The 23,704-nt window shown below is 43.3% G+C and overlaps 2 protein-coding genes across 3 annotated transcripts in view; both read left to right on the plus strand.

Moving 5' to 3' along the window:
• The first annotated feature begins 1,766 nt into the window (after nt 1–1,766).
• On the plus strand, nt 1,767–10,747 carry surf4.1.S (surfeit 4, gene 1 S homeolog). The gene is given in 6 exon segments (NM_001091983.1): nt 1,767–2,118; nt 6,198–6,384; nt 6,995–7,071; nt 7,160–7,203; nt 7,409–7,595; nt 7,695–10,747. Coding segments are annotated over 6 exon segments (810 nt in total). The 5' UTR covers nt 1,767–2,070; the 3' UTR covers nt 7,962–10,747.
• A 1,981-nt stretch (nt 10,748–12,728) lies between these two features.
• kcnt1.S (potassium channel, sodium activated subfamily T, member 1 S homeolog) overlaps nt 12,729–23,704 on the plus strand; it is a 99,974-nt gene continuing 88,998 nt past the window's right edge. The window contains exon 1 of one of the 2 annotated variants that reach the window (XM_041574762.1): nt 12,729–13,864. In XM_041574762.1, coding sequence (XP_041430696.1) covers nt 13,710–13,864 — 155 coding nt within the window. In that variant the 5' untranslated portion in view covers nt 12,729–13,709. The remainder of the gene's footprint in view (nt 13,865–23,704) is intronic. The other variant, XM_041574763.1, reaches the window with a different exon arrangement.

Here is a 23,704-nt window from a genome sequence, read left to right on the forward strand (position 1 = left end):
CACTTGAAGCAACGTAGCTGCTTCTTCACAGTCAGGACAGTGAGGTTGTGGAATGCACTGCGGGTGATGTTGTGATTCTGATTCAGTTAATGCCTTTAAGAATGGCTTGGATGATTTTTTGGACAGACATAATATCAAAGGCTATTGTGATACTAATCTCTATAGTTGGTATAGATATGGGTATATATAATTTATATGAAAGTATGGAGGGGTGTGTGTATGGATGCTGGGTTTTCATTTGAAGGGGTTGAACTTGATGGACTTTGTCTTTTTTTCAACCAGATTTAACTATGTAACTATGTATACTATGTAACTATGATATCTACAGATAGAGCAAATAACATCACAACTCTCACTAGTAAGTTCTAACTCTAAATATGGGAAATGTAACAGTCAGGGCAAACACTAAACTAAACCCTGTTATGTTTCTATAACTAGCCGATGCCATCCTGGATCAAAGAAAAAAATCAAACTTGCTCGATCTATATCTGCCCAATTTTTGGCCTGATATCGATTGGGGGGACCCGTTGGGAGTCCCCACACACGGGCAGATAAGCTGCCGAATCGGTCTAAAGGAACCATATCAGCATCTTTAATCTGGCCGTGTTTGGCCACCTTTACTCAGAGTTGGAGAGCTGAAAAGCAGGAAGTTGGGTTCTGTTCTATTCTGTTCGACATCCAATCACTCCAGCCTTTATACATTACATTTTTGGCTAACTATATTTTAAAAACATTTTTTTATTTTGCACAGTCTATCTAAAGAAACAGACATTTGAACTGCAGATGCTTAAGAAAAAAAAAAAAAAAAGCTTAGGTGCTTTAGGTCATCCATGTGAAGCTGACTTCTGGTTCAGGACACAGATGAATTCAAGCGGCCGTCACCTTTTCACATTGTGTTATGAAGCACTTTGGAAGTCAGATTGAAGCTCAAGATTTAAAAAGAAAACCAAAGGGGAGAGTAAGCCCGACTTATATAGAAGTTTGGGGGGAATTTAGTGTTAAGCTAACTTGGTGTTACTGGTCCTTTAAAAAGGTTTAGGGGCAATGATCCTCTCCTTAAATAGAAGTCCCTCTCATGACCATTATCCCATGTTCTATTACTTGACTGGACGCTCCACATTTTCCGTCAGCTCATGAAACAACAAGGCAACAGTTTCTATACAATTTATTGTTCCCAAGTTGTCCATTACATTATTGTCCATTAAGGGAGACTTTCAGTGCATGGCAGAAAAGCAAAGCTGTTTATGGTTAATGAATAGAATATTATTATAGCTGTGTCAGTATGTCTTGCCTTTCATTTTTATCTTGCCATTGTTGCACCGTAATTGTGCGAGAGTAATGGTAAAAATAAAAACCCAGCTCCAACAACAATCTTGTAGCTGCATTTGGGTGTGTAAATATTAAATAGAGTCTAGCTGACATTAATTCACTGGGATCCCCCTCGCCCCACAGAAATTCAGAGGCAGTGATCCCTTCAATCCCTACAAACATATGAACTGCCCAAAACCTGAGGTAGAGGTTACACCCTGTACTAAACCTACAATACAAGTTGGCAACCCTGGGAATTTAGTTGCAGGTCCTGTCAAGAGTCCGCAGCCGCCACTAGAACCCATTACCACTTTCCCATGTTTGAGTTTGCCCCTCACAAATAGGTAAGCCGCAGTGGAGCGGTCACATGGTAGGATCACATGACTGCGACGTCAGCTCCTTTCCTAGGATAGGAACTAGCCGCTACCCCTCTGCCACACGAGTCTCATTCAGTTTCCTGATAAAAGCGTCAGCCCCTCGCCATGGAAACAGCGGCCCGCATGCGTAATCTGCAGGTTCGATTGCCGAAAGCACTGCGCTGGCGTAGACAGTGGAACGCAAGCGAGTGGAAGTAATTTCACGCACGCGCCTTGGGTCGAATGTCTGTCTCATTTCATTGTCCCCGCCCATGTCTCCTCCCCCTTCCCCGGCTGAGTAAGCGTGGCTCTTTTTAAGACTTGGCCTACGTGGCAGGCCGGACCGGGAGCTGTGAGTTCGTGGGAGGGGTTGACAAAGACACACAGAGCCCGATCAGCCGCAACTATGGGCAATAACGATATGATGGGAACCGCCGAGGACTTCACGGATCAGGTGAGAGCGGGACAGTGGCACTAGGACGGGGGGAGCCTCCGGCCTCTACATACAGCAACAACGCGACTTGTCTTGTCTTCTGACACTGCGCCGGGCCCCATTAATTCTCTGCTCGCGACCCCCCAATTCTGCACTCTCATTTCTATCCAACCCTGAACCCCCCAGTACTGCACTCACTTGCCTCACCAGTCCTGAACCCCCCAGTACTGCACTTACACCTAGTGCAAAACCTCTAAATACTACACCCCTCACAGTTCCCTGACACAAGCACCCCAAATACACACCTACCTCTTCCCTCAGCACAGCCTACAGCATCCTTCACAACTCCCCAAATACCATTTCCTAAATCCAGTGCTCAAATGCATAGTCCATTGCATGATCCCTGAACTGCAACCCCAAATCACCAATCAGCACCTGCACTACCCAAGGACTGTACCCCACATGCACTTCCCTTAACTGCACCCCAAATGCTGGGTGCCTACTCCCATAATAAGCAATTGGCCAGGCTTGTACCCAACAATCCGGAGCGAATGCGCCAGTGCGAAAACCAGCTGTTTACATACAGCAGCAATAATGATCTCTAACTGTCAGCTGGGTTTAGTTGTGTTTGTTTAAATTAAACCATATTTCGTCCCCCCCCGCCCTGTGGGGCCACACCCGCACCCACATGCCGCTGCCGTTTAGTTTGCATATGCGCCTATAGCAGGGGGTAATGCCAGGCTAAGCGCAGGATCAATGTGCTCCGTTACAGGATCCTCTGGGGTTTCTCCAGATTAATTGTAAATGATGTTAAACAAACAAAGGGAAATTCTTGAATTTACCCAATTCTACATGACTGATGGCAAAAAGCTCTTTTTGTAGGTTCCTCTTGAGGGGCCCCTCAGTGCCCAATGCATGTGGAATCCTGTGACAAGCGACATGGCAGCTCCTTCTCATAAATACATTTGAGAAGCTGTAACTTTATTGTCCAAACCCTCCAAGAGGAAACCTCTGCCCCTCCTTTCCTAAAAGTTGTGTGGTCTGGTCCTTCAGCGGAACCTGTCTCTGTCACCCCAAGTTTTCTTTTTATCCCTATAGTTGCTAGTAAGGCTAATTCTATATATCATAAAGCTGCGTGTGACCAGCCTCCAGTGTCTCCTTTTCCCCCAGCCGTCCATTATCTCTGCCCATGAGAGTGGAGGGTACAGCATGAGGAATAGCTCTGCAATGGTGCTGCTTCATCTCCGCACACATACACCAGTCGTACTGCCACTAGGGCATATTGCTGGGTTATGGCACAGAGATAATAAAGGTTTGGCTATCTCCCGCGAAGGCATTGCCCCCCCACTTTGCAGCAGGACCAAACGGCATGATGGGAATTGTAGTCTAACTCACTGACTAGCAATTTGACATTTCAGGTTCATATAGTATTTGGGTGGTTTTAAAGTTATTTAGCTTTGTATTCAGCAGCTCTCTAGTTAGTCACTTCAAATCTGGCTGTTAGGTTCAAGATTCCCCTAGCAACCATGCGCTGATTTGAATAAGAGACTGGAATATGAATAGTAGAGGCCTAAATAGAAAGATGAGGAATAAAAAGTAGCAATAACAATACATTTGTAACCTTACAGAGCATTTGCTTTTTTTTTTTTAGATGGGGTCAGTGACCCTATTTGAAATCTGGCAAAGAGTCTGAAGAAGAAGGCAAATCATTAAGAGTCAAACCATGAAACAGAACATATATCTATATAACTATTTTATGTGCGTAGGGGAGAGATTAAAATCAGGGTGTTGTGGTGCTGCTGACAGGAGACTGTTCCCAGGTCTGAACTCCCCAAATACTCACTTCCCTAACTAGGCCCGAACCCCCAAATTCTGCACTTACACCTAGGCCCCAAACCCCCAATACCTTTCCTTGCCAGCCCTGAACCTCCCAAATACACACTCCCTTCCCTAGCCAGCCATGATCCTCCAAATACACCACTCTCTTCCCTTACCAGGCCTGAACCCCCAAATAATGCACTTACACCTAGGGCTAAACCCACAATACTGCACTCCCTTTCCTAACTAGGCCTGCACTGATATCCTTATCCAATACATTTGTAGCCTTACAGAGCATTTGCTTTTCAGATGGGGTCAATGACCCCTGTTTGAAAGCTGGAGAAAGTCTGAAGAAGGCAACTGAATTAAAAAATATACAGAACATATATCTATATTTTGTGTGCAGAGGGGAGAGTTTAAAATCAGGGTGTTGTGGTGCTGCTGATGGGAGACGGATGTTGCCGGGTGCTTATCTTTATCTCTGATGACACTCGCCAGATGTTCTCTATCGGAGGTTTCCTAAAGACTCGCTATTTAACTAATGTGCCCATTGATGTAGATGAACTTTAGTCACACTGGAGCCTTTCCCTACACAGTGAATGTGTATTGGGCCTGGGGCTTCTGCTTGGTCCCCTGTGTACTGGAAATGCTGGGCCCTGGCTGGCACAACAGGAAGGAACATTCCGTTTTTTATTTCGGTAGGAAGTGCTCCCTTCCTTCTGCCTTATAAGGGTAAGGCCAGACAAGGAGATTCGGGGAGATTTTGTCACCTGGCGAATTATCGCCACGTCTTTTGCGCGACTATCTCCCCGAACTGCCTCAGCGTTTTTTCGCCATAGGCTACAGCGCAAAATCGACTGCGCTAATGCACACGCGGCGATGCGTTTTCAATAGTCGCCCGAAGTTGCCTCACTGAGCGATTTTGCGCTGTAGCCTATGGCGAAAAAACACTGAGGCAGTTCGGGGAGATAGTCGCGCAAAAGACGTGGCGATAAGTCGCCAGGCGACAAAATCTCCCCGAATCTCCTGGTCTGGCCTTACCCTAAGATGCTGGGCTAGGGGTGTGGCAAGCTGCACAGCAGCAGTAAGAGATATTTGAGGATTTGTTTCCCCTTTAGGAAAGCTGATCTGTGCTATGAGGGTCCTGCAGATATTCTGTGTATGTGACTGCCTTCTTTTCCTTTGCAGGTTACAGGCGTTAGACCCCCCTGTCTCTCTCTGTATATCAGTAACACTGTGCAACACAGAGCAGCCAATGGTTGACTTGCGCTGTGCCTGCTGCATGTACAGACTGAATGTTACTTCCCAATAGAGAAGCATTTTATCACTAATTTACTGCTATGTGATTGATCTGGCTACTGATGTATTGTTTAATGCACAGGCCGATTGGGTGCACTCTCCAACTTATCAACCTGTGGGCTGAAGGGAGAGTGAGAAGGGTTACACTTGGCATGGCAGCATAGGTATTCCCCTGTACTAAGCACAATTCAGCAGGAACAGCCCCTAAGTTGGCTCATAGTCTGTACAGAGAGATCCCATACAACTATGGCAGCATAGGTATTCCCCTGTACTATGTACAATTCAGCAGGAACAGCCCTCTGTACAGAGAGATACCATAAAACTATGGCAGCATAGGTATTCCCCTGTACTATGTACAATTCAGCAGGAACAGCCCTCTGTACAGAGAGATACCATAAAACTATGGCAGCATAGGTATTCCCCTGTACTAGGCACAATTCAGCAGGAACAGCCCCCTAAATTTGCTCATAGTCTGTACAGAGAGATCCCATAAAACACCGGAGGAAGCTCTTGTGCCTACCGTATGGCTAACTCGTGCTTTAAGGGGCAGTCCACCTTGTTTTGTTACACTTCTCTTTCTAGTCAAGCCCTCTCCTATTAATCTTCCTGTCTCTCATTCACACCATTTTCTGGATGCTGGGGTGAATTGGACTAGCAACCAGAAAACTGCTAAACTAAAATCTAAATAAATTTAAAAAAAAGACCAACTGCAAATTCTCAGAATGTCTGCATCTTTTTAAAGGTGGGTTAGTCCTTTAAGCCTAAGTTATTGAAGAATGTGTGCCCTGTGATGGGGGGAGGTGGTTGACCTGTAACGCAATGTATGGCAGAAAACTGCTGGGATTCGGCTGCATTCATTACATCCCTAGACGCAACCTGGCTTTTTGGCAATTAAGAACAAACCAGCATGGGTTTGAGGTTCTAGCCCCTGTAGTTTGTAAGGTTTTAACCCTTTCCTTTTCCCTCTCTCTTTCTCTCCTTAGTTCTTGCGGGTCACTAAGCAGTACCTCCCACACGTGGCCAGACTGTGTCTCATAAGCACCTTCCTGGAAGATGGAATCCGAATGTGGTTCCAGTGGAGCGAACAGAGAGATTATATTGAGGCCACGTGGAACTGTGGATACTTTCTAGCAATACTCTTCGTCCTCATCAACTTGCTGGGGCAGCTTGGTGAGTTGAGCTTATTGTGTGTCCAGAACATTCCTTCTCTGTATATTTGTATTCATACATATGGGAGGAGGGAGGTGCCATATTGATTCCCTTAGACAGTAAAGTATGAGGGTATAGCTTATTGTGTGTCCAGAACATTCCTTCTCTGTATATTTGTATTTATACATATGGGAGGAGGGAGGTGCCATATTGTACAGTACAGTATGAGGGTATAGCTTATTGTGTGCCCAGAACATTCCTTCTCTGTATATTTGTATTTATACATATGGGAACTGGGAGGTGCCATATTGATTCCCTTAGACAGTACAGTATGAGGGTATAGCTTATTGTGTGCCCAGAAAATTCCTTCTCTGTATATTTGTATTTATACATATAGGAGAAGGTGCCATATTGATTCCCTTAGACAGTACAGAATGATGGTATAGCTTATTGTGTGCCCAGAACATTCCTTCTCTGTATATTTGTATTTATATTGGGGACGAGCCATATTAGACAGGACAGTATGGGGAGTATATATGGGGGAATATCATGTCACACTTCTATACATGTAGGTGGGAGCTGATGAAAATGCAATAAAATAAAATACTGATTTTTCCTGTTCTGTTGGCAGGCTGCTGCATCTTGGTGCTTAGTAGAAACTTTGTACAATATGCCTGTTTTGGTTTGTTTGGAATCGTAGCAATGCAGGTCAGTATCCAAATTAATTGGGGTTTGGTTTCCTGTAAGTACCCAGGTGAGGGTGCCATTGTCTAAAGCCTGTGTTTTGTTTTGCCAGACTATTGCTTACAGCATCCTGTGGGACCTGAAATTCTTAATGCGGTACGTTGGTGGTTATACCTGATTGACAGTAAAACTGGGACCCTTGAAATCTAACAGTCTTCTGAGTATCACTCCTGTATTATAAGGGATAATGTACCCCCTACTGTAAATGATAAGGATATTAGAAGTCACTGAGGGGTTCTGTGACCATATAAAGACACAAGACAGTATTAAGGTGGTATAATGTACTTTTATCGTTGTATAGGAATCTAGCTCTTGGAGGTGGATTATTGCTGCTTCTCGCCGAGTCCAGGTCGGAAGGTAAAAGCATGTTTGCCGGAGTGCCCACCATGGGAGAGAGCTCACCTAAGCAGTACATGCAGCTGGGGGGCCGCGTTCTCCTTGTGCTCATGTTCATGACTCTACTGCATTTCAACGCCAGTTTCTTCTCGGTAGGTTGGATTCTCTGATGTCCTCAAAGAGAAAATCCCTTGTGTTTCCTTATTGTTACTTAAGTGCCTGGCACTGACCGAATCTCTTCTTTGGCACAGATCCTGCAGAACGTTGTGGGCACGGCTCTGATCATCCTGGTGGTTGTCGGCTTCAAAACCAAACTGGCGGCTCTGACGCTGGTCATATGGCTTTTTGCCATCAACGTCTACTTCAACGCTTTCTGGACCATCCCGGCATACAAACCCATGCATGACGTACTCAAGTACGATTTCTTTCAGTCCATGTCATTCATCGGAGGACTCCTTTTAGTCGTGGCGTTGGGGCCCGGTGGGGTCTCCATGGATGAGAAGAAAAAGGAGTGGTAACGTCACATTGCTGCCTGGTCACTTGCAGAAGATGAAGAAAAAAGTTCTGGTTCTCCGCCGTCTCTTCCTCCTGTACCGCCGCCTCTTGTATTCCCACCGGGAGTCCTGCAGGACAGTATCCGACTCACCACCAATGCCATGGACGCCGTGTCTATAGCCGGCCATTAAACCAGCAGTGGCTTCTGCTTAGAACTAAACATTATGGGGCAGTCCTTGGACCTGCTGGTTGGTGGCTTTCGTTCTGGACGGTACTGGAATTGTTCAGTGATACTTTATTATTTGTAGTAGAAAGTGCAGTAAAAGCGAATGGCAGTGAGATCTTCTGCCGTAAACCACCTGATTGTACTTCAATGGGTTTTGGTACCGGAACAGATGCTCCTTACCAATATATGTAGCACAGGTCCATAGATAAATACATAGAATGTCTCTAGCACATGCTGGATTATTTTGCCCCCATTAAGATTTCCATTGACCTCTTTGGATGACCTAATCGTTTTCTTATAATCTGGTCCTCTGGGTGTACCGTAAATGATTGGCAGGTGCCAAAAAAGGGCCAGTAACACCAAAAAAACCCCTAAAACTTGCTGCCAAGATATAAAGTTTTAATTTGCTGGTGTTAGGGGATAAAAAGACAAGTAACTGCAGTCTTTGTTCTTATGGCATTACCATTACCAAGAGAAAAAACTCTTTCAAATATTACCTCCCCCATATATTTTCTTAAAGGGCTATTATGCCTCCTTTTCTTTCTTTTTTTCATGCCTAATGGAAATATATATTTGCCTACTGCTGGTTTTGCCCTACCTATGGCTCCACGGCAGGCTGGCCCTAAGCTACTAGACACCTCCCACCAGGCTAACCTTGTATTTATATTCTATAAAACAGTGTGGCCAAGCAGTCAAAGGGCAGTAATGAGGTGGGTGAAGGTGTGGCCAGCCAAACTGGGCTGTAAATGGCATTTTCCATCACTGTCTTTTTAATAAAACATGTCTATGAGGGTTACCTTTAACATACATGAGTGATTGGATATAGGCGAAAACGCCACAGCTCCCTAAATTCCCAACTTGTCCTTTAAAACTTTATTTTAAATATACAAAATTAGTTAATTTAACAATCCTTTGTGACTAGCCGCATCACATCCGTTGCCAAACATATACTCATTAGTGGTTAATCCTCTAGTACTTGAAGATTAGAGAAGGTGTGTTTTGCCTTACAAGACACAAAGCCCAAAAGGGTGAACTGTTTTATTCTCACTTGTGAAAAAGTCTGTACTGTGAATTCTAGACTGAGCTTATAATGGCGTTTAGGTGGAACCACCATTTATTTTCTATTTGAAATTTGAGGATGGTGGGGGAACCTGTGACACTGTTTTACGGACCATGTGGATCATTTTTAGTTCCTTCCCTGTTAATGTAGTGGTTGCCCTTTCAAATCATGGCTGCCTATAGCATCAAGAACATTTTTATATTTCTGGGAGACGTGTGAAACCAAGGCCATGAAGGAATTAACCATTCTATGACATGTTTAAATTTCACTTAAAGGTGAATCGCCCCTTTAATATCAATGGACTTGGACCCTTTGTCTAGAACCCCGAGCAGCAAGGGGTGTTTAAAGCTTTAGGGGCAGCAGCAGGTGCCATGTTTACACCAATTTTCTGGCTTTATACAATAAACTCAATAGAAATAAATGGAATTATATAATAGATTTTTTTTTTTAATGATGAGGCTTTAAAAATATTTAATATTGTGCTGCAACTGGGTTTTTTTTAAGTAAAATAAAGTGGTTTAAAAACAACGGGGCAATGTATAAACTGTTGTAGGTTATATGGGTTGCCAACGGTTACTGCCCGCTGCAGGGTTTCTATTTGTCTTTGGGGTTTTTTTTCCACTTGCCATAAAAAAACTGTATTATATTTTCCGTTACTATGGAATTAAAGGCCAGATAAAGCACCCCCAGTGCTAGTGTTTGATTATTGTAAACAACTGCACATACACCAGCCCTTTGATAGTAGGATTCTAGCTCTTTGGATCCTCCATGGAACTACAGACCAGCAGGGACAGGCCTTGTGTTGGGGACAGCTTTAAAGTGGGAAATAACCCCCAAAAATAAATTGATTTGATCATACTCTTGGCAATTCTGCAATTTATATGATTTTTTTTGTGGTTTGAGATATTTGAGACTGTTACTACCCACCAGGCTTTGTCCACGACTCAGTCACCTGCATAGCTAGTGAACCCCAGGGCTCTGTCCATTTAACGCTGCAATAGAGCTGCTGAGACATAAGCCTGGTCTAAAACTGCTAATCTGAAACCACTATAAATAGACAATGAATGTAATCTGCAGAAGCGATGAGCAGGAGCAGTCTGAGTAAGTGTATATTATTTGTTTGGGTTTAGATTCCCTTTAACTTCTGTCCCACAGCTGATGCATGAATGCACCTGTAGCCCAATGGTTTTAGGAGAATTGATGTATGGTGGTGTTGCTATGCCAGTGGTCCATGGCAACTGGCTACATGTTGCCTTCTGTTAATCTTGACTACACTAGACCCCCCCAGCAGCATTTATATAAATGTATATACATTGGACACCGCCACAAGGAAAGAGGATGATGGGGGGGGGGAGGAAGAGACCGACAGCAACTGATCAGTGTTTAACGGGTTAATTGTCAGGCTTTTTTATTTAAATGACAATATATTTTTCAGAATCTGATGTGCGGAATGATCCGCTGCTTTTGTTCAAGGTGTGTCTTTTATGCTGTTTACAGTGTTACAATAAATCCTTTCTCCTAAACGTCAGTGTCTTTTCCCATGATGCACGGTGTCACTGGCCCTAAGTGAGTACTTTTAGTCAATTTGCCCAATTGCAGCTTTCTCTTTAATCAAGAGTTGTTAAATCAAATGCTCTGCGTCTCTGCTGCTCCCCTTTTACGCTGTCCATTAGGTGGTTGCCTGGCTTTCTCGGCCCTAGCAGCCAGATAACAGGTGCATTCAAAGGGGGATGTAAAGGCAAAAAAATAAAATCCCATTTTTACTTTCTTCAATGAAAAAGAAATCTATCTCCAAAATACTTAAATTGAAAAATGTCTACCGTTTTTTTAATAAACCTGATTGTATGCAGAGAAATTCCCCCTTCATTTTAGTAGCTCTTTCAACTGCAAATGGTCCCTAACTGCTCTGCAGGGAAACGATCATACTTTCAAATGGCAGGGGGGATCCCCACCACCTTACTTCCCAGAACTCGAGCAGTTTTGTTTGTTTCCCTGTAAAGCAGCCAGCGACCGTGTAGAGATTCGTATCCACAGACACCAGTCTGCATATTCTGATTATTAATCAGTCTTGTAGTATCAGCTTCTATGGCAGATATTATTTGACTTGTGCTGTTTTGATCATTTATGACGATCCCTCCCAACTGAAGCCCAGACCACACTGAGCATGTGCACAGTCTTGGTCTTGCAAAGAAATTACAAGATGATGAGCCCCTGCGGCAAACTTTGAAAGCATCAATCATTTGTTTTATTAAGCTTCTGGTGCAGTGAGTTCATGTTTGTTTAGTATACAAAATACAGCATTTCTAGCATTATTCTATTTTAGACTTTAGTCTTTAAGGGCAGAGACAGCCGAGAAGATTTGGGGAGATTTAGTCGCCCAGTGGAAAACAAAGCACTTCGAGTGCCAGCCCGCCGGCGATTTAGATTCTAGATGGCGGGGAGGCAGTTCGGGGAGATTAGTCGCCCAAAGAAGAGGAGATTTGTCGCCGGGCGACTAATCTCTCCGAATCTTCTCGTCTGTCTCTGCCCTAAATGAGCGGAGAGTGATATACTGAGATAATTTGTAATTGGTTTTTATTATTTGTGCTTTTTATTTGGTGGCTCTCCAGTTTGCAATTTCAGGAATATGGTTGCTAGGGTCCTAATTCCCCTAGCAAGGAACAACTCACTATGGGGGGGGGGCTTAAAAAAACCTGAGTGCACACAGACCTCCCCCCAACTGAACCCTGTGGGATGAACTGGAACCCTGACAGTGAGCCTGATCCCCAACATTAGTTCCCAATCTCATGAATGCTCTTGAGGCTGAATGGAAGCAACTCCCAGCAACAATATAACAGCTCCCGTTTATGAATTCCTACTTTATTGTATACAGACCTTAAAATTGGAACTGGATATTTTGCCATGGGAATTTAGGGAAAGTGTTTTGGGGAATAATTTTGGCAAGGTGCAATCAGCGTTGGACTGGGGTTTTCCAGTCCAATGCTCGGGACCTGGGGTTTTTCTGTAATTTGGATCTTCATACCTCAAGTCTACTAGAAAATCATATAAATATTAAATAAACCCAGTAGGCTGGTTTTGTTTCCAATACGGATTAATTATATCTTAGTTGGGATCAAGTACACGCTACTGTTTTATTATTACACAGAAAAAGGAAATAGTTTTTAAAAATGTGCATTATTTGGATAAAATGCACTCTATGGGAGACGGCCTTCCCCTAATTTGGAGCTTTCTGGATAATGGGTATCCAAATAACTGATCCCACATCAGTATTACAATTATGCACTTAAAATGCACTCTTTAGGAGACGGCCTTCCCGTAATTTGGAGCTTTCTGGATAATGAGTCTCCAAATAACGGATCCCATATCAGTATTACAATTATGCACTTAAAATGCACTCTTTGGGAGACGGCCTTCCCGTAATTTGGAGCTTTCTGGATAATGGGTCTCCGGATAACGGATCCCACATCAGTATTAAAATTATGAATTTAAAATTCACTCTTTATTAGACGGCCTTCCCGTAATCTGGAACTTTCTGGATAATGGGTCTCCGGATAACGGATCCCACACCCGTATTAGAATTTTATACTTAAGATGCACTCTATGGGAGATGTCCTTCCCGTAATTTGGAACTTTCTGGATAATGAGTCTCCGCATAACGGATCCCACACCCCTATTAGAATTTTCACTTAAGATGCACTCTATGGGAGGCAGCCTTCCCTTAATTTGGAGCTTTCTGGATCATGGGTCTCCACATAACTGATCCCACACCTGTATTCGAATTATTCTCTTAAAATGCACTATATGGGAGACGGCCTTCTCGTAATTTGGAGCTTTCTGGAAAACGGATCCTACACCTGTAGCACAACAGTACTTTAATGAACATATTAAACTAAAAATAGAAAAAAAGCATATATGAAGGAAAAGTAGGGAAATATTGTGAGCGTATATGTTATGTATGAGTTGTGGGCACTAGGGGGCGCAGTTACACCGCCATGGGATGGCAGCACCGCTGAGAGCTGGGCAATTATTTCTGAAAAGAAAAAATAATCTCAGGTTTTAACAAAAGAGGAAAAGTGTTTTCATTGTGAAGCTGGAGGCAGAGAGAGAGCAGCGTTCCCAACCTCCTGTTCTGTAGCACCAACTCCACCTAAATCCTCATTTCTGGGGGGTCTAAGCCTTTGGGCGGGGGGAATATCTATATGACACTCAAGGTAGGTGTCGGGTGCAAAGGATCTGGGTTCAGTTGCTGTTCCAATGCCTGTAGGCTGTGTATCCCCATGATGGAGGTGGCCTCTCGCTCCACCTGCAGGACATGAGAATTGGAAGGGGGGACACTGCTGGAGAGAACCCATTGGTCACCCAGGATCTCTTATCTGGAGCCAGAGTGTGAGGCAGAGAAACAGCACAACAGCATAAAAGTGGCGGTAAAAAAGAGAATCTTAATGACCAGTCCATTTCTCCCAGACCATCGCCAGCACTTTTCAGATGCCATTTTTGGATGAAGACAAGAGCTTCCAAGGTGTCTACAAACCAACAGCCCATCAGCACCCGCAGGAAAGTGGCCGAACCATGTGCAGCGAGTGTTACACCAACCAGACCTACATCCACGATGACGGCAGCACCCACCGGTACTCTTCCAGGTAACTCCAGCCCTGTCAGTGTCAGCACCCAGTAGACGTTTCATTGCCTTGTTTATAGAGCACGTCTTCAATCTCAGCTAAAATATTTATTCTTTGCATGTTCTTAGTTTAATCTTGCACAATAGCGTCATAGGTGGGGGCATTAGCTGAGCCACAGAGCTTGCACTTTATTTTTTATGTACGCATGGCATTGTACGTGAAAAGGAAGAGCCGGCCTCAGGCACAATGAACAGGGTTAAAATAATTGCTTGCGCGAGATTAGAGTGGGACTGATATAGGTGGGTATTTTGTTGCAATTTCTTTTTTTTAATTATTTTATTGGGAAACTTCCCAAACTGTATATATCTGTGTGTATATATATATATATATATATATATATATATATATATATATATATATATATATATATATATATATATATATAGATATATATATAGATATAGATATGTATATATATATATATATATATGTATGTATGTATATATATATTCTCTTTGGACTTTCTGCCTGTTTATAGACCCGCTACTGCGTCCCCTTCTCAGTCTTTTAAAGTGGTCCCTTGTCTTGAAATTAGCTGTTAGTATGAACTAGAGATTGGTATTCAGAGACAATTTGCAATCGGTCTTCATTTTTTAAAAATACTTGTGGTTCTTCAGTTATTTAGCTCTTTATTCAGCAGCTTTCCAGTTTGCAATTTTAGCTATTTGGTTGCTAGGATCCAAATGACCCCAGCAACCATACATTTTTTTTTAGATGGGGTCAGTGTTGAAATGTTGATGGGGTCAGTGTTGGTCATTTGAAAGCTGGAAAGAGTCAGAAGAAGCAAAGAATTCAAAATCTATTAAAAAAAAAAAAAAAAAGTGGGGCAATGAAGACCAATTGAAAAGTTTGCCAGAATTAGGTATCCTGTAACATGCTAAAAGTTAAAGAGGTTGTTCACCTTTAAATTAACTCTTAGCATGATGTAAAGAGAGATATTCTGAGACAATTTGTAATTGGTTTTCATTTTTTATTATTTGTGGTTTTTGAGTTATTTAGCTTTTTATTCAGCAGTTCTCCAGATTGCACTTTCAGCTTGCTAGGGTCCAAATTCCCCTAGCAACCATGCATTTGTTCTTTTGTTTCTTTTCAGATGAGGTCAGTGTTAGTGGGGTCAGTGTTTGTCATTTGAAAGCTGGAAAGAGTCAGAAGAAGAAGGCAAATAATTCTACACCTAGAATAAAAGGGGGGGGGGGTGAAGACCAATTGAAAAGTTGCTTAGAATTAGGCATCCTGTAACATCCTAAAAGTTAAAGGGGTTGTTCAACTTTAAATTAACTTTTAGTATGACGTAGCGAGTGATATTCTGAGACAATTTGCAATTATTTTTTATTATTTATGGTTTTTGAGTTATTTAGCTTTATGCAGTAGCTCTCCAGTTTGTAATTTCAGCAGTTTGGTTGCTAGGGTCCATATCACCCTAGAAACCATGCATTTGTTTTTAGTGTTGAAGTGTTGGTGGGGTCAGTGTTGGTCACTTGAAAGCTGGAACGAGTCAGAAGAAGAAGGGAAATAAAAAAAGGAGGAAAAATGAAGACCAGTCGAAAAGTTGCTTAGAATTCGGTATCTATTCACTAAAATTTAACTAAAAGGTGAATCATCTCTTTGGCAGACTTTATTTAACCCTGTTACAGTGGGAATGGTGCTTAGATTGGTTATAAGTGGGCACACATCGCTGATAATGGTGTCCTATAGCCCAAAGAGCTTGCAATCTAAGGAATATGAAGATGCCAAAGATAGTTTAGCCATCTAGTTAAGGACATGCCTTGGCATGCCTGGATCTTCTAGCATGTATATTAGACCTCCGAGAACTTTTACACAACTGCCTCTCCGGTATCAATAGGCGGCAGTTGCAGCTGCTCTGAGAGACAGTAGGAAATGACTGCGGCACCTGCAGTTTGTTTGAAGGAACGTCGTTATTTCAGATGCATCAAATCCACTGTCACATCTGGGCCCGAGAGGGAAAGCTAAAATATCAAAGGAACACTTGAGACCACCCAGCAGGGGCACCGAATGCACAACAAGGGCACTGGGAACTGAAATGTGACCCCCAAGTGACCAACATTAGGCAGAAAATAACAAAAAGAGAAACAGAAATATGCTGAAGGCAGAGATAGGCCAGATTGTGCTCCCTGGTGGGACTGACTAGCAATGTAGGGATTTGCTTATCTCTTAAAGCGCTGCTTCACCTGTCCTAATGTTAATTCTAAGCAACTTTTCAATTGGCCTTTTTTTTTTAAAAAAAAAAAGTTTTTTAATCGTTTGCCTTCTGACTCTTTCCAACAAATTGGGGAGGGGGGGTCACATATTCCAGTCTCTTATTCCTTTCAATGCATGGTTGCTAGGGTAAGCTGGACCCTAGCAACCAGACTGCTGACATTGGTTTAGGGTTAACCAAAGGCTAATAATAATAAAGGCTAGTATATTTCCCCCATGAACTGGAATCTGCTATAGGCAGCTCCCATAGGGAAAACCCTGCTGTGGTTCTGTCCGATTCTCCCTCCCACGGGATCCCCCTGCATCCAGGACAAATATCAAGGCTCCTTTGGTCCCGCTGAGCACAAGAAACGTTGCCCAGTTTGCCCTCAGGACTGACAAGAAATTATCAATGTGCTGCTTGTCACCGCTCTGACTTTCAACTCACTTCAACTCATCTCTATATATCTCTATAGCAAGAACCTCTCCTGAATACTGTGCCCCCCCAGCACTTTTGCAGCAAAAGGCCCCCGTTACAAACAGAAGCAACATTAAAGGGAGACTCATCCATTGGAGGCAGCAGTCCTGCCCTGCTTTATGGCAGCTGAGATTCTAGCTATCTGTATAACAGAGCATTCTGTCCCAGTGGCTGCACAGATCCTATCTGATCCCCATACCCTTTCTTAGGTCACTGCAGGGAGGTAACTTAGAGGGTATCTGTGCACCCAGTGGTCAGCGCTTGAGGTTGATAGCCTATGCTGATGATGTGACAGTGGTTATCTCAAAGCCTGAAGAGGTGGAGAGAGTCTCCTGTTGCATCAGAAGCTACTCAGAGGCCTGAGAAACTTTGTGGAGTTTGGGATGAGCCCAGTTTTGAGTCAAGAACTTTCCCTGTTGCCTCCTCTCAAGTTAAAATACTAGGGGTTAAATTTGGGAGGGAAGATAATGCCAGGCTAAATTGGGAAGAGAAGTTGGATACCGTTTTGGCAAAAGTTCAGCGTTGGAAAGGGTGGAAGCTGACCTATAGAGAAAGAGTTAACCTTATCAAGACTTTTCTGATCCTGTGTGTTTCCTTTGCCAGAATCTTTCTATGCTCGAGTCTATAGCTTATTCTTCCAGATGATCTGGGGGAGTAGCAGGCCTAGACTGGGAGTCAAAATAGGCCCTGCCATTCCAAGTACACAGAGGCCTAAACAGCCCCCTACCAGCCCAAATAGCCCCCTACCAGCCCACTATATGGTACCTTTCTATGGAACCATACAGCAGCCCCTCTGGCATTTGCCAGAACCCACAGATTGCCAGTCCGGACCTGGGGAGTAGACTAAACCTAGTCAAAAGAGGGGTAACGTTCCTGCAGAGGAAAGAGGGAGGTTTGGGGATGGTCTGTCCTGTGACCTTCTTTGGTGTCATGTTCCTAAAGTTTAACTTTGGGGGTCTGACTCAAGGAACAAGCTCCCTGTGGGAAAGTTGCATCAGGTCTTGGGCATCTTCTTTTATCATGGACTGGCTGCAGGGCGAAAGAGGTCCATGTAAGACAGAGCTATTTCCCACCATACATTGCCCATGCCCTTAAACTGATAAAGAGGTGGGGCATTGGGGCAGCAGAAATAACATCAACCCCAAGGAAGCACATCTATGCCAGGGTACTAACATCCTTCTTTACTGTCCCACTGGCTATAAGGGACTGTACCAGCAAAACCCTGGAGGAGATACTTAACTGTTTAAACAGTATGAGACTCCCCCCAAAACTGTTTGATAACTCCTGGCTGACACTGCAGGGCAAGTTGTATGTGCGGGGCAACATGAAATATATGTCATGTAAGAAAAGAGTGTCCCTGGGGGTGTGGGGTAGAGGAGAGTCAAGAGCACTTTTTGGTGGATTGTTCGGTGTCAAACAGTTTATATGAGGGTGTGCTGAAGGTGTTGGGTATTTATAATATAATGACTATGCAGAAAGGGCCTATGGGATCATTCATAGGAAGCACCGCTTTAACCAAGAAACTGAATTTATTATACTATCAGTGATTCGATATCATCTGTGATCTATCCGATGTATGAAAACATTTGGGAAAGACAATGAATCAATAGACCAAACAATAAGGAAAATCTTAAGGGAAATTGTGTTTATTAAGGTGAATGAGATTCAGAAAAAAAGCATGAATGAAAAAAATTGGATGAACTTTGATTTCTCTTGGTCAAATTCTTTGTAAATAATGTACATATTGTAATATAGTGTCTTTTTGATATACTTTGATTTTGTTATGCTTTGTATTGTTTTTAATTATAAGTAAATATCCCTATCTGATCCCCATTATGTACGGGGCAATGTAAAATACCTGGGGGTGTGGGTGGAGGAGAGCACTTTTTGGTGGGTTGTTCTGTATCATGTAGTTTATATGAGGGTGTGCTGAAGGTGTTGGGTATTTATAATATATGTATTAATGATTATGCTGAGAGAGCCTACGGAATCATTCACAGGAACCACCGAGAGACTGTGTATATTATTTTTTCTGTGATTCGGTATCACCTCTGGTGTATGAGATACAATAAACTATCTGGAGAGAGAGAACAAGTCAATAGACCTTACAATAAACAAAATCGTAAGGGAAATACGTTTTATTAAGATAAATGAGATCCAAAAGCAAAGTGTGAATGAGAAATATTGGATGAACTTGGATGTCTTTTGGACTCATTCTTCTACGTTTTCTTTGTAAATAATGTGAATATTGCCTTATTGTATTATTATGATATGTCATGATTTTTTTTTTTGTTTTGTAAAAGTTTTTACATTTTAATAACAATCCCTATCTGATCCCCATTGGAAGCAGCAGTCCTGCCCTGCTTTATGGCTGGGATAGGAATTATTAAGAGACATACATTTCCAATTCAGATCACTGAGCACAGCACAGGCGCTGATATAATCCTTTCCTCCAATAACAGGCTCGTTGAATCCATATCCCTTTATTTTGCTCTCAGTCCCCACATATTAAATGACAAAATCCATTCTGTAGGAGGGAACAGCACAGCAGAATAATGTGATACTGACACTTATCCCTGCAGTGGAACCGGCTGGTACCGAGCGCATTACCCCTGGGCACCTCACTGCGGGTTCCTTCTATAAGAAGCAGCAAAAAGTTTTGATTTCTATAAAGACTTCCCATTATGGAATATGTTTCATCGTTGGCAACAAGATGAACTAAATAAAGCCGATTGGGTTTCGAGCCCATGGGGTAATTGGCTGCCACAATCCTCAACGTGACTTTATCAAAATTTCCTGTTTTCCCAAAAAGTGCCAATTTCCTGCCGGTTATGAATATGAATGAACCAAAACTGTCACCCGTGGTGTGAGGTTTGTCGCACATTTATCCTTTTTCTTTTTCTAACAAAAAACCCACAGACGGCAGAATTTCCCCTCCTGGCGGGATGGAAGCAAAATATCCCTGAGTGTCGTACTTTCTGTTGCGGGATTTTGGCATCGGTTTTTTGGATAAACAAAAGGCCTGTCCTCTCTCGGCAGCGTCCTGCTGGGGGCTCATCTTAAAATGCAGATGGACAAATAAGCCCCAGGTCCAGTGGGAGAACTCAGATGTGTAGCCTGGGGACTTCTCTTTGATGCACAAGCAAAGAAATACATGGAAACATATGGTTGAAAGACTTTTATAGTATCACCTACGTGTGGGTGACAGTTGACTCGAGGAGGCCCACTCCATGACTCCCACAAACACCAGGCATAACCAGGCAGAAATCATGGGAAATGGGAGCACCTTCAGGTGAAATTTGAGGTGGTTGCCTTGGCCTTGGTTGACTACACCAACCCTATGGCAAAAGTTAAACTAAAGTTTGTCATACGCAAGAACTTCTTGTTTGGTCAAGTCACAAACTGAGTGGACCTCTGTCCTACTAGGCCATCAGGGTCTGTGCAGAGTTGTTAGCCGTGGTTTCCGCCTACAGGCCCCACTAATATGTCAACCAGACAAGAGGGGACATTTGAGGTCAATACCTAGGCCAGTAGGGCACAGTTGCTGGTGACATGTCCTTCACTCAAGTTTAACATTTTCAGACAGTTCACCAGCTGACGAAGTTGAAGGCAAATGACCCTGCTCCAGATTCTATTTTACCACCCTGAGGGGGTGAAGAGACACCTTTTTATTCCTTTGCTGGGGGGGCTGTCGAACTGGAGGCACATGGGCTGGATGTGACCCTACAAGAATTTTTTTATGGCCCCCTGAGTCCCAGTAGACCTCTTTGTTACCCATTTGGATGTCACTGCCCCAGAGAACTGCCTTGCTCAGACACTAAACAATTGCTTAATTATAATTATTTGCACCTTCTAAACATATTGTGTTCTTCTGAGCACTTCCACTATTTGCTAATTAATCGTTTTCAATCTGGCTAATAGATTGAATTTGTAATAGTGGTACTGTTCATTTCATCCAATAAGCTACAGCTGGCAGAAAATAAAGTTAGTGAGCAGAGATGAGGAGATGTCTGATATTTCTCTGGTCAGGTCTAATATCACAAGTCCAATCTTTGCCCTTATAGTTTGAATTTGAAACAACGGCACCACATGCTGTTCATTTCATCCAACTAGCTGCTGGCAGAAAATAAGGTTAGTGAGCAGAGATGAGCCGTCTGATATTTCTCTGGTCAGGTCTAATATCACAAGGCCAGTTATTGCCTTATACTAGTTTGAATTTGAAACAACGGCACCATCTGTTGTTCATTTCATCCAACTAGCTACAGCTGGCAGAAAATAAGGTTAGTGAGCAGAGATGAGTCCGAAAGTTTTTTGGCCAAATAGCTAGGTGTATGAAATAATCTTTATAGACTGAGCTTATATATAATTTATATCATACATTTTGGGATATTTAAAGTAACAACTGTTCTTATGACTCATGGTTCGTACACTAAATGAAGCAAAGCCAGGGCAATGAATGGAAAACAGGATCCAATGGTCCTTTCCCCCCCCCTGTTCTGGGCACAACTACACGTTAGGCAGACGGCACAGCCTTTCTATCTGATGCCCATGTAAAGATAAAGCTAACGGCCAGGGCAGCAGATGCCTTGCGAGCATGGAAACGCAGCGAGTTGCAGATGGAGCTGGGAAATGCTTGGCATCCTCACACTCATCTCTTTCTCAGCAGCTTCACAGCCACGTTGGGTGAGGGTGGTCAGTTATCAATCGAAGAGGCTCTATTTTCAGCTTGTGAGAGTCGGAGAAGGTTCATTTCTGGGCCCAGAGATGGAAAGTCACTGGAATAAGAGAAGGCTGGGCATTTCCTACATTGTGACGTCAATAAAGGGGAAAGAATAGGCATCTTCTTGGAGTTAAAGGGAAAGTTAAATGTCAGAGCGGGCAGTGTTTAGAATTATAACCTCATTGTATTGCTCCCTGATGGATTGGTAATTGATTTCTTGCACAGAAACATGGGAAGCACCAGGGGTTAAATGTTGGTTGGGGGGGGAGGCACTAATTGATGGCTTTCCATGGGAGAGTTAATATTTATAGACTTCTATCTTTAAACCTTTATTATATTATATATGTAGCATGTTTTGCATTTATTGCATAGAGGAAGGGGTTTGGGCTCTCCAGCTCCTCTTGACTGTTCTGATGCGCACAATGGAAAGGTGACCTCAGGGCACCCACACCCCATCGGCCCCCACCCCAGCCACCCTCCTGTCAGCTCCCTGTGTGCGTACCTTGTATTTTCTTCTAGAGGTCAGTTTCATGGCCAGTGGGGGTGGTCAGGGAGTAGCGCCCAGGTCTCAGGCCTGGTGTCCAAGTATCCGGTATTTTTTCCAAGTGTCCCACCAGAACAACCCTCCATTCGCCCCGTGGGTTAGCAGGCTAGATACCATATATGGTTGTCTCTTGTATGTCCACCTTATTAACTCAAACAGTGCACTGAACTGGAACAATCTGCTGGCAGATTGCATAATGCGAGGAATTTCAGAAGCATCCTTAAACAATTCCACTTGCTTTGCTTTGTCTTGCCACTGATTTGGGAAACACAAGACACACATTGCAGTTTTTTTAAAATATTACGCTTTAAATTCATTATCTCTTTGTTGTTCTTTATACGCTTACTACATTTACCTGCCCCTAGAGCAGGCCAATAACCGCTGCCTATATAAAGGAATATGTATAGAGACATCTGCTGGATGATGAAGGTAATGCCACTCATTTCTCAATATTTTAGTTGTTTTTTTTTACTGTGGGTTTCCAGGCACTCCGAATCCACAGCATGAGAATGATAGGAGCTATAATATGCATTTAGACCTGTATCCTCTCAATGAACCCGTCTATTTTCGTTTGGCGGGACTGTTCCTTAATAATCCTTTTGGGTTTCCCAGCACAGAGCTGATTAAACAGGGCTAATTCTCTGGTGTGTTTTTGGGAGACAGATTCTTATGTTCCAAGCCAAACAGGATCCATTATGAGGGGGACACACGAGAGTTCTTCTGGGTGCTGTCAATCGGAAACAGCTAATTGATGCCTATTAGGGATACACTGACATATACTTTGTTTCTCTGCATTTTTAAAATTCCTATTAGGAGACGGCAGAGTTACCCCGAGAGCATTTTCTGTGCCCGCAGTCAGGGAGGGCAGAGTTTAATTCTCCACCATGGCAGGACAGACTGATGGATTCAAAGGAAAAAAAATTCACTGATGAATAATTGAAAGTGCCACGTTTGTGAAGTCAGAAGGGCCCTGAAGTGCCACCATTAGCCTCCAAAACTGCTGATGGCCTATCGGCATGCGGATTTCTGCTGACTTTCCTGCTCCAATATCTTCTTCCCATTCTTTGTAATGTGAGACGTCGTCCAGGGAGCCCCCCGCTTCTCCGGAATAAAATCCATTAGCACCAGCAACTTCGCTACTGTCTACTTTTATTAAGTCCCTCTCATATTCATCTTCCAGCCAGTGGTGTAACTAGATATTACTGGGCCCTACAGCAAATGATTTTTTTAGGCCCCAAAAATGTCTAGAGGTTGACTTGTTTTACCAATATTTATTCAAAATGTATCTGAATTAGGGCCTTATGGGGCTCCTTTACCTTCTGGGCCCTTCCGCAGCTGCATGGTCTGCTTTCTCTATAGTTTACGCTCCTGCTCATTGCCTGGTTGCTAAGAAATATGGAAACCTAGCAACCAGACAGCATTCAAAATTGAGAATGGCATAACATAACGTTAGACCACAGAGGATACAAAAGGACGAATTGTTACTCCCAGAATCACTTTGCCAGCTTATCTGACCAATGGGCAGGTGGAAGGGGGTGTATGTGCCCAAAGTGAGTAAAATGTACCTGGATTGTCCCGTGGCCCCGGCAGTTCTTGATAAACCACTCCAGCCAGGACTGGGTTTGTGGGCTCGAGCTTTGGCCAGCAAAAATTGGGGGCAGCATCACAGGGACTGGACGGGAGTTCTTGACCTCAGTTATAATCTCCTGCCCGTCCAGTCCAGCCCAGTGGATCGCAAGGGCCCGATGATGTAGAGCCGGCTGGGGAATCAGGAGCAAGGATTGTGATTGGCAGAAGGGGAAGTTTTGGGGGAGGGGGTTCACAATCTTGAAATCCGTCCCTGACTCCAGCAGCTTTCAGGTG

The sequence above is a fragment of the Xenopus laevis genome, chromosome 8S (genome assembly GCF_017654675.1).
Source record: "Xenopus laevis strain J_2021 chromosome 8S, Xenopus_laevis_v10.1, whole genome shotgun sequence".
Lineage (NCBI taxonomy): Eukaryota > Metazoa > Chordata > Amphibia > Anura > Pipidae > Xenopus > Xenopus laevis.